This window comes from Hemitrygon akajei, chromosome 14, assembly GCF_048418815.1.
Source record: "Hemitrygon akajei chromosome 14, sHemAka1.3, whole genome shotgun sequence".
Taxonomy (NCBI): Eukaryota; Metazoa; Chordata; class Chondrichthyes; order Myliobatiformes; family Dasyatidae; genus Hemitrygon; species Hemitrygon akajei.
The window spans coordinates 89,388,914-89,400,983 of NC_133137.1; the positions used below are offsets into that span (position 1 = coordinate 89,388,914).

General features: G+C 44.2%; 1 protein-coding gene across 1 annotated transcript in view; it reads left to right on the forward strand.

Moving 5' to 3' along the window:
- Window positions 1–6,676: 6,676 nt before the first annotated feature.
- Window positions 6,677–12,070, forward strand: part of dhtkd1 (dehydrogenase E1 and transketolase domain containing 1) — a 61,981-nt gene continuing 56,587 nt past the window's right edge. Inside the window, exon 1 of the mRNA XM_073066553.1 lies at window positions 6,677–6,912. Within this exon, the coding sequence (XP_072922654.1) occupies window positions 6,747–6,912 (166 nt within the window). The 5' untranslated portion in view covers window positions 6,677–6,746. The remainder of the gene's footprint in view (window positions 6,913–12,070) is intronic.

The following is a 12,070-nucleotide window of genomic DNA, read 5'->3' on the forward strand; positions in this document are numbered from 1 at the left end:
ACTGCACAGGGAAGAGGAAAAGATAAAAAAGTAAAGTTGCAGTTTCAAGAAGAGTACTAATCTCCATGCTGTTGATAAAAAATCTGATAACGATGAGAGTGACACAGGACCGAGTAGCCTTGAGTTACAATGTGAAAACTAAAAACAAGCAATATGCTTATGTTGGAAGTGAATGGCAAATAAATTAGCCTAATCACAGAACAATTTAAAATGACCAATTAAGTTATCAGTTGGTGGGTCAATTGGTCATTGCAAATTGTCCGGTGATTAGGCTTGGGTTCGTAAACACTTTCTCCTGAGCATCTACACTCACTTCTACCCCCTGACACACTCAAAAGTACAAGGTAAAACAATAACAGAGAACAAAATAATGTGTAATAGCTACAGAGAAAGTGCAGTGCTGTAGACAAGAAGATCAGAGAACATAACAAGGTAGATTGTGAGCGTAGTTGTATTAGGAGACCATTCAATTGTCTTCTAACAGCAGGGTTGAAGCTGTCCTTGAGCCCAGTGGAAGTGCTTTCTGGCTTTTGTATCTTCCCGATGCCAGAGAAGAGACGGCAGAATGTCCAAGGTAGGTGGGGTCTTTAATTATACTGGATGCTTTACCGAGCATCCAGCATAATTAAAGACTCCACCTACCTTGGAGTACCTAGAAAGGCTCTGAAAACCTGTGCCAACCAACTGCCTGGAGTATTCAAGGACATCTTCAACCTCTCACTGCTACGAACAGAAATTCCCACTTGCTTCAAAAAGGCAACAATTATACCAGTGTGTAAGAAGAATAATGTGAGCTGCCTTAATGAGTATTGCCCGGTAGCACTCACATCTACAGTGAAGAAATGCTTTCAGAGGTTGGTCATGACTAGACTGAACTCCTAACTCAGCAAGGACCTGGACCCATTGCAATTTGCCTATCACCACAATAGGTCAACGGCAGACGCAATCTCAATGGCTCTCCACACGGCTTTAGATCATCTGGACAACACAAACACCTACATCAAGATGCTGTTCATCGACTATAGTTCAGCATTTAAAACCATCATTGCCACAATCCTGATTGAAATGTTGCAGAAGCTGGGCCTCTGTACCTCCCTCTGCAACTGGATCCTCGACTTCCTAACTAGAAGACCACAATCTGTGCGGATTGGTAATAACATATCCTCCTCGCTGACGATCAACACTGGTGCACCTCGGGTGTGTGCTTAGCCCACTGCTCTACTCTCTTTATACTAATGACTGTGTGGCTAGGCATAGCTCAATTACCATCTATAAATTTTCTGCCGATACAACCATTGTTGGTAGAATCTCAGGTGGTGATGAGAAGGCGTACAGGAGTGAGATATGCCAACTAGTGGAGCGGTGTTGCAACAACAATCTGGCACTCAACGTCAGTAATACAAAAGAGCTGATTGTGGTCTTCCGGAAGGATAAGATGAAGGAACACGTACCGATCCTCTTAGAGGGATCGGAGTGGAGAGAGTGAGCAGTTTCAAGTTCCTGGGTGTGAAGATCTCTGAGGACCTAACCTGGTCCCAACATATCGATGCAGTTATAAAGAAGGCAAGCCAGCAACTATACTTTTATTAGGAGTTTGAAGAGATTTGGTATGTCAACAAATACACTCAAAAGCTTCTATAGATGTACCTTGGACAGCATTCTGACAGGCTGCATCACTGTCTGGTATGGTGGGGGAGGCTACTGCACAGGACCGAAAGAAGCTGCAGAAGGTTGTAAATTTAGTCGGCTCCATCTTGAGTACTATCTTACAAAGTACCCAGAACATCTTTAGGGAGCGTTGTCTCAGAAAGGTAGTGTCCAGCACCCAGGGCATGCTCTTTTCTCACTGTTACCATCAGGAAGGAGGTACAGAAGCCTGAAGGCACACACTCAACGATTCAGGAACAGCTTCTTCCCCTCTGCCATCTGATTCCTAAATGGACATTGAACCCTTGGACACTACCTAACTTTTTAATATATATTATTTCTGTTTTTGCATGATTTTTGATCTATTTAATTAATATACATATACTGTTATGTATTCATTTATTATTATTATTGTTTTGTTTTTTTCTATATAATGTATTGCATTAAACTGCTGCTGCTAAGTTAATAAATTTCACGACATATGCCAGCGATTATAAACCTGATTCTGATTCTGAGGCAGTGGGAGACTGACAGAGTCCATGAAGGAGTGTCTAGTATCCATGATATGCTGAGCTGCGTCCACAACTCTCTCCAGTTTCTTGTGGTTACACACAGAGCATTTGCCAGACCAAGCCATCGATACAGATTGATAGGGGCAACAGGGATGTACCAAATTTCTTTCACCTCCTGAGGAAGCAGAGGCACTGGTGAGCCGTATTGTCCATTGTGACCATGTGGTTGGACCATGTCAAGCTATTGGTCATGTTCAATCCTAGGAACTTGAAGATCTTAGCATTTTCAACCTCAGCAACATTGATGTAGACAGGAGCCTGTGCCTGCTCTTTATGAAGACAATGACTAGCTGGTTTGATTTGCAATGTCTAATTTTGACATTGAGTGACAGTTTATTGTTATGACACAATGTTATTAAGTTCTCTATTTTCCCTTCCTGTACTCTGACTCATCATTATTTGAGATACAGCCCACTACAGTTGGTATTATCTGCAAGTCTGTAATTGGAGCTACAGCAGAATCTGGCCACTGTCAGACCTGCTCCCACTGACATCTCCCAGCATGCACGCCCTAGTCACCACCCAGCTAACAAGATTCACCTGCCTCCTGTTCTAGACTCATCATTGGCAGCTGGTCTCAACCAGTTTCTCCCTGCCGAAAGTTTATCTTCTTGCCTGTTTTGTTTAGTTTCTGTTCTCTTTAGTTTTGTGGCCCCTTGTGGCTGGTTATTCTACAGTCCATTATTAAAGTTATCATTCACTGCTGAATCATCTCCGCTGCTCTGCTTGTGGGTCAAGTCTCCTCTACTTTTCTTGACAGCCAGTCACATAGGCAGAGTGTGAAGTAGGAGGCTGAAGCTGCATTCTTGTGGAGCACCAGTGTCGAGAATAATTGTGGTGGATGTGTTACTGCCTGTCCTTGCTGAATGGGGTTTATTGGATAGGAAATCAAAAACTCAATTGCAGAGTGAAAGTTTGCTTGGAATAATTGTATTGAAGGCAGAGCTGCAGACAATAGTCTGATGTAAGTGTCTTCACTATCCAGGTACACCAGAGTTAAGTGTAGGGCCAGGGGAGTGGCACCCACCATGGCTCTATCGGCAGCAGGTGGATTGTAGTGGGTTGAGGTTTTCTGGAAGGCTGGAGTAAATACGTGCCGTCATCAGCTTCTGGAAGAAATCCATGATGGTAGACGACAGAGCCACTGGTGGTAATCATCAGGGCACATTACTTTGCTTTTCTCAGATACCAGTCAGATAAGGTGGACTCTTGATTCCAGAACCTACTTCATTATGACCTTTCACCTTGCTGTCTGCCTGCACTGCACTTTCTCTGTAATTGTAACACTTCATTCTGCATTCTGTTACTATTTTCCCTTTTACTACTGTACCTCAATGTATTGATGGGATGGAATGATCTGTATGGACACATGCAAAAAAGTTTTTATCTCTACCTTTGTACATGTACCATAGCAATAACAGGATAAAATTAGATAAGATTAGCATTATTTAATAAACCAATCGACCAATTTCATTTTGACCCATTTATTCCCCAATTGTTACAATCTATTTCCCAAAATACCATTTCAATATACACAATAACCAATTTCAAAAATGCCAGTTTTTCTATAGAATGTGGGAATGTCATATCTGAAAAACATAGGAATATAGAAAACCTACAGCACAACACAGGCCTTTCGGCCCACAAAGCTGTGCCAAACATGTCCTTAGAAATTACCCAGGGTAAATAAATAAATTCATTTTATAACACCTTATTGGAATCAGATTTATGATCACTGACATACAACACAAAATTTGTTGTTTTGCAGCAGCGGTACAGCACAAGGATTTTCTATAAATTACAAAATAAATAGAAATAATGAGGTTGTGTTAATGTTCATGGACTGTTCATAAATCTGATGCAGAGAGGAAGAAGCTGTTTCCGAATTGTTGAATACGGGTCCTCCTCAATGGTAGTAAGCAGAATGGTGTCCCGGATCGTGAGGGTCCTTTATGATGGATGCCGCCTCTCAAAGATGTCCTCGATGGAGGGGTGGGTTGTGCCCATGACGGAGCAGGCTGAGTCTACAACGTTCTGCGGTCTCTTGCGATTCTTCATATAGGAGCCTCTATACCAGGCTGTGATGCAACCAGTCAGTTAGCTCTCTACTGTATGTCTATAGAAATTTTACATGCCTAATTGCCTCAAACTCCTCACAAAGTAGAGGCACTGGTGTGCCTTCCTTGTGATTGCATCAATATGTTCCATGTGGCCCATGTGGAATCTGACCTTTTGCTCCCTCCTCTATCAATTCGAAAGGAAAGACTAAACACGCATGCCAGAGGTTAATCAGTCACAACAGAATGAAATTGCCCGGCACTGTCAGACAATACATGAGTAAAAGACAAAAACAGTAGTATAAATGGTGACTCACATGGTTAGGGTCAAAGTGTTATAGAATGATCCAACGAAGAATACAGTCCCTTAGCCCAATTCATTCATGCCGACTAAATTTATCTGTTTATTTTTATTTAGAGATACAGCACAGTAACAGGCCCTTACGGCCCAACGAGCTTTCACTGCCCAATTACATTCATATGACCAATTAACTTACTAATCTGTACGTTTTTGGAATGTGGGAGGAAACCAGAGCACTCGGAGGAAACTCAAGTGGCCACAGGGAGAACATAAAACAATCCTTACAGATAGCAGCTGGAATTTACCTGTGTGAGCCAGTCCTGTTCCCCTGCATTTATCCCAAATCCTTCTAAGCCTTTCCTATCTAGGTACCTGCATAAATGTCTTTCAACTGTTGTTACTGCATCCGCCAGTACTGATTCCTCTGGCAGCTCATTCCATATACCCACCACCTTCTGTGTAGTTCACTTGCCCCTTCAGTCCCTTTTTAAAGTTTCCCCTCTCACCCTAAACCCTTGCTTTATAGTTTTAGACTCTCGTAACTTGGAAAAATGACTGTGACTATTCTACTCACTGCTGCCCTTCATGCTTTATAAGCCACTGTAAGGTCTCACCTTGTTCTCCTGTCTCTGACGTTGGTGAACTTTCCAGACCGTGGAGGATGTGTTCTGGAGGTTGCATGAGATATGAGGGTTTATAAGGCGTATGGTTAGACTGTACTTGGAGTATTGTGAGTAGTTTTGGGCCCCTTATCCAAGAAAAGAAGTGCTGGTATTGGAGAACGTGCAGAGGAGATTGACGAGGATGTTTCTGGGAATGGAAGAGTTAATATTTGAGGAGCATTTGCTGGCTCTGGGCCTGTATTCACTGCAGTTTAGAAGAGTTGGGGAAAGGGGTGGGAATTTGAATCATTGGAACTGACTGAATAGATAGAGTGGATGTTTCCTACAGCGGGTGAGTCTATGACAAGAGGGCACAGCCTCAGAATAAAGGGACATCCATTTAGAACAGAGATGAGGAGGAGATTGTTTAGCCAGAGGGTGGTGAATCTGTGGAATTTAAAGTGGAGCTTGATGGATTCTTGATTAGTAAGGGTGTCAAACATTACAGGGAGAAGACAGGAGAATGGGGTTGAGAGGGATAATGAATCAGCCATGATGGAAAGGCAGAGCAGACTCAATGAGCCAAATGAATTAAATCTGTGGTCTTAAATGCGCTCTTCCAGTTTGAATCTGATTGCAGTTTCCAGTGCTGTGTCAACAATGTGAAGAGAGGCGTGAGTTCTCCTTCGTCTTGTTAACATTGAGGGAGAGGCTATTTGCCCGGCACCCAGGCCTCAAGCTCTTCTGCCTCCTCTCTGCAGGTTATCTCATCCTTGTTGGTGCAGAGCCCTACCACTGTCCTGCCAACAGCGAACTTGACAACAGGATTGCTCAGGTGTTTGGCCATGTGTTAGCAAAGTGCACAGCAATTGGTTCAGCTCGCATCCCATCGTGTTGAGGATGATGAGGAGGGAGGCGTGCTGTTCATCTTGACTGTCTGAGGTCTGTTGGTTAGGACATCCAACACCCAGTTGCTCAGTGGTGTATTTAGACTGAGGAGTAGGGCATTTAACGTCCTGATGAAGAGTCTCGGCCCGAAACGTCATAGATGCTGCCTGGCCTGCTGTGTTCCACCAGCATTCTGTGTGTGTTGCTTGAATTTCCAGCATCTGCAGATTTCCTCGTGTTTGCTCTTTAAATGCATTTAAAAGCTACATAGCAACACACACCAAATGCTGGAGAAACTCAGGAATGGATGTTTCAGGCGGTACTGGAAAGGAAGGTGGTAGAAGAACCGTCTCGGTCCCAAAAGTCGACTGTTTATTTCCCTCCAAAGCAGCGACCTGGCCTGCTGAGTGCTTAGCGGGCACGGGCCTGCTGCAGCGCCCATTTCCGTGTTTTATCACTCTACACTGCTGATGAGAAAGGATTGATGCTGGGGGGGGGGGGGTGTTTTACTTTGAAACGTATGCTCTTAGTTCCACCCTATCACTGTTAGGAGGCGGTGTCTCTTAGCTTTGTTGGGACCGACGTGCAGACGCCGAGCGAGGAGCAGATAACAGGGGTTAAAGGACGGGATTTAAAATTGTCTTGGTATTTTCTTCAAAGGGGCGGGAAGATAGGCACCATGTCGGGATCTGCCTTGAATGTCATGCTGAAACTGACATCGCTGAGGCTGCGTCCATTTCCCGGGCTGAGCCGCGGGTATCGAGCTCCGAGGGGGGTTTATGGCTACAGACCACAACGCGAAGAGACTGTTAATACATTACCAAGAGAAGAACCCCCACTTCGAGGTTAGTCAGTGTTAATTATAAACCTGCTGCATTGTTTTTTTGGGGGGTGAGTAGGAGACGTATGGAGTTAATCTACAGATCATCGTTCCTGTTTGTTGCCGCTGGAGGCATTGGAAAGACCTTCGAAATTCCTTTGCTATTCATATCTCCTTAGCTAGTGCGCCAGAGGGGTCGTGAACGCTCGGCGCCTTCAGCCAGGAAGGCTGTCCCTAAATGTTGATTGCTTTAAAGGGGCAAGCAACCTGCGGAGCCACGTCGAATCGTGTGTGCAATTCTGGCCACCTGCCTGCGGTAAAGATGAGATTGAGGAGATCAGTGAGATTGAAAGAGTGCAGAGAAAATTTACAAAAATGTTGTCGGGGACTTGGAGCGAAGGAGATTGAGGGGAGATTTGATTGAGGTATACGAAATTATGAGGGATATATAGTAAATACTAGCACTGAGGTCGGGGGAGTCTAGACGACGTGACAGGTTAAGGTTGAAAAGTGAACTATTCATGAGGAAACCTGGGGGGGGGGACTTCTTCACTCATAGGGTGGTAGGAATGTGGAATGAGCTGCCTGTGGTTTGATTATAACACTTAAGAGAAGTTTGGATTAGTCCATAAATGGGAGGAGTGTGGAGGGTTATGGTCCTGGTGAGACGAGGCAGACTAACAATTTGGCATTGACTAGAAGGGCTGAAGGGCCTATTTTCTGTTTTATAGTGCCCCATGACTCCATATTAACTTGCACTGGGGATCTCAGACCTGGTATTTCATGTGTATGGACACCTTTTGGAAGGGTTGTGCAATGGAGTGGCATGGACACAGGCCCTTTGGCCCAACTAGTCTTGCTGATCACTGTGCCCATCCAGCCAGTCCCAACTTCCTGCATTTGCCCATACCCTTTCAATCCCCACCCTTCCATGTACCCATTCAAGTGCTTCTAAATGATACTATTTACCTGCTCAGCCGCTTCCTCTGGCAGCTCATTCCAAATCCTTACCGGCCTGTTCATGAAAAGCCTTCCCCTTAGGTCCAATTTAAATCTTTCACCTCTCATCCTAAACCTAGTTTTCAACTTCTCCACACTGGTGAAAGACTGTTAATTTTTTTTGTATTTTTTCAAACTTTGTCTCTCAGACTGTTAAACACTTCTGTAAGGTCACCCCCTCATTCTCTTACGTTCCAAGGAATAAAGTCCTCACCTGGTCAAGCTCTCCTTATAACTTTGGCCATCTAGACCTGATAAATCTTCATTAATCTTTCCTGCACTCCTTTCAGTTTAACCACATCTTCCCTGTGTTTTTAATTTCACTGTTGACAGATAAAGACAGGCAGAATTGACAAATGTATGGCATCATCTGTGCCTGCACAACATGTATAATATTCAAGAATGTGGGAGTCAAAATTTTCCAAACAGCAGTCTAATAATCTGTCTCTGAAATAGATTGCCTTGTCTGTTTTTAAAGCCTCATGAGAAGGTTCATTTGCATAAATCTGGGAAGGGAAGGGCTCGACAAAGCCTGTTCTCAATATTAGTTGTTACCTATTATTTTCTTTTTCCTTTTTATTTGCACACTCTATTGCCTTTTGTAAACTGGTTGTTCGTCCATCTTTGTGTGTGTGGTCTTTTATTGATTCTATTGTATTTCTCTGTACTGTGAATGTCTGTAAGAAAGTGAATCTCAGGGTAGTATATGTGACATATGTGTACTTTGATAATACATTTATTCTGAACTTTGGATGCCATGGCTAAGTGAAGGCATTACATACTCTTTCTCTGTGTTGTGTGGCTGTTCAATGTCTGCTTGCGATACTCAAGGAAATGTGTGGCTAGGCACAGCTCTGATGCCAGATGCAAACTCGCTGATGATATCACCGTTGTTGGACAAAATCCAGGTGGTGGTATTCACTGTACATGAGTGAAATGAGGCACCTGGTTGAGAGGTGATTCAGCAATACACTCTCTCCCCCCTCTCAGGTCAGTAAAACCAAAGAACTGTTGGTTGTCTTCAGGATTGAAAAGGAAGGTGATGTTCAGGGATCGGTGGTGGAGGGGGTGAACAACTTTAAATTTCTGGGCATAGAGTTACAGAGGGGGAATTGCATGGAAACCTCCTAACTGTGGAAAGGCCTAGATAGAGTGGGCATGGATAGGATATCTTCAATAGCGAAGGATTTCAAATCAGATCAGAGGGCACAACCTCAGGATGAAAGGACGTCCCATTAGAAAAGAGATGAGTTTGTTTAGCTGGAAAGTGGCAGGGTGGAGATGCATCTTTACCAAAGGAGGTGTAAGGCGCTCCTCCCCCCGCTAGCCTGCATGGTTACCCTTGAGCAAGGTGTAGCACCAGCTTAGCGTAGCAACTCCACCTACCCGCCCCCCCCCCCCCCCCAAGATCAGGATCACATGAAGCGCATATAACAGGTGGTGGAGGGTCATATGAGCAGCTGGCACATATCACAAGTAACTCCTGGTTATGTGATCACTGATGCCAGGTGCACAGTATCTGAAGAGTTTTGATAATGTTTTGTAAAGACACTGTCCAGAAGAAGGCAATGAAAAAACGCTTATGTAGGAAAATTTGCCAAGAACATTCATGGTCATGGATAAGACCATGATTGCCCATGCCATGTGATAAAGCACATAACTAACAAACAATGCCTATCACCTCTATAAGGATGCCCCTCATTCTCCTACACTCCAAGGACTAAAGACCTAGCACGGCCAACCTCTCCCTATAACTCGGGCCTTGAGTCCTGGTAACATTCTCGTAACTCTCCTGCACTTTTAACCATGTCTTCCCTATAAAAGGGTGACTAAAACTGTGCACAGTACTCCAAGTGCAACCTTGCCAATGATTTGTACAGCTGCAATATAATATCCCAACTTTATACTCATTGTCCAGACTGAAGCAGGCCAGGGTGCTGAACATCTTTTTCATCACCCTGCTTACCTGGGTTGCTACTTTCAACAAACTTTGCATCTGTACTCTTCAGTTCCACTGTTCCATTACACTCTCAAGTGCCCTACCATTCATAGCTTAGGTCCTACTCTGGTTTGACTGTACAAAATGCATCACCCCACACTTATCTGTGTTGAAATCCATTTGCCATTCCTTGGCCCACTTCCCTAACTGATCAATCTACAATAATCCTCTTTACTATAAAAACTACCTCCTAATTACTTGTCATCCGTAAAGTTTGAAGTCACCGGGTGCATCGATGGTAATTAGATTTTATTTCATGCAATGTTTTTGAAGAGCTGGTGAGCTCATTCCACCAAGTTCCTGTTCTACTTCAGTACAGTCATCATCCTGTCTACCTGTGACGCTGCTTTCTACAAACTCTTCACTTGTACTCAAAAGTCCTTCTGTTCTGTACACTCCCCAGTGCACTCATCTTCATTGTATAAGTCTTCCTCTGGTTTGACAGCAAGAATCTTGAAGATTTCTGTAGTGTAACAGGAGCATTTTTCTCCTACGTCAGTGTTACAATGAGTAGCATTAAGCTGTCAGCTGGTAAATCTGTTACCGATGTGCATTGTTCTTAGTTGAAAGCCAAAGCCCAAGCTATGGATGATTGAGTTTATAGCTGGGGTAAGAAAGAGATACAGATTTTATTATTTATCACGTATGCATTGAAACATATAGTGAAATGTGACCAATATAACCTTAGCATGTTCTAGGGGCAGCCTACAAGTGTCACCACATATTGCATGCCCGCAGTGTTCAGTAGAACACCACTGAACACAACAAAACTGCAGTAGCAATGCAAGCCCATTTTGTCCCTCGCTCGCACCCACCCACACGCACACCATAGGACAGGCCTCTGGTCTCCAGCATTCAGACTCTGACTTCCAGATTTCCAATCAATCTTTGAGCTTCGATCTCCGGTATTGACCCAGCACTCTGGGCTTGCCAACTCACCAACCTGCATGTCTCCTGCTTGCACACATATCCAATCCTAAAACCCTCTGACCTTGTACAGCCTGATATCCACAGACATCCTTCATTGCCCATTAATCTCACTGGCCTGAGTGGAGATCAGAGGACCTGGACTCTGCCCTGACCTCTAACTGCTCCTCATCCCTGTCCTTAAAACCCAGCCTGACACCCTAACTCCCCTCTCTGTCCCAAGAGCCATCCCAACAAACTTCAGGCTGAGCCATGACCTAAAATGAGACTGTAGCTTGGCGCCATCTTGACTGGACATAGATATCCACAGCACGTTACAGGCCCTTCGGCCCACAATGTTGTACCGACCATGTAACTTACTCTAGAGACTGCCTAGAATCTCCCTAGCGCATAGCCCTCTATTTTTCTGAGCTCCGTGTACCTCTCTAAGGGGCTCTTAAAAGACCCTATTGCATCTGCTTCCATTACTGCTGCTGGCAGTGCATTCCATGCACCCACCACTCTCTGTATGAAAAACTTACCCTTGACATCCCCTTGGTACCTATTTCCAAGCACTTTTAAAAACTCTGCCCCCCTCGTGTTAGCCATAAATATTTGAAATTAATATTGAAATCTTTGTTGCACAAACAAGCAATGCAGAGGGAAGCAGAATGAATTAGCAAATGTTTTGGGACAGTGGGAAGGCACTGAAGGTTTTGGTGATGTGAAAAGTGTTGTTTTGTTGCAGCAGTGCAGTGCAAAGATATAAAATTACTATAAGTTATTGTGCCATATGTAAAGAATAATGAGCTAGTGTTTGTGAATTCACGGACTGTTCAGAAATCTGATGACTGAGGGGAAAATACTTCTTTTGGAATTGTTGAGTGTGGGTTTTCGTGCTCTCCTATCTTCTCCCTGGTGGTAACAATGAAAGGAGGGCATATCCCGGATGGTAAGGATCCTCGGTGATGTATGCACCTTCTTGAGGCACTGCTACTGGAAGATGTCCTCAATGGTAGGAGGGTGTGCATGTGACGGAGGTGTATGAATCATCAGCCCTCTGCAGCCTCTGGTGATTCTGTGCACTGGGGCCTCCACACCAGTCAGAATGCTCTCCGTGGTACATCAATAAAAATGTGCTAGAGAGGCTGCTGACAGAGCAGATCTCCTCAAACTCCAAATGAAGCATAGCTGCTGCTGCTGTTCCTCCCTGCACCTTCTGCTGCATCAGGCCGCAACCTTGCTGTTTCTTTAGCATTTGTCTGTTTTTCTGCGAGGC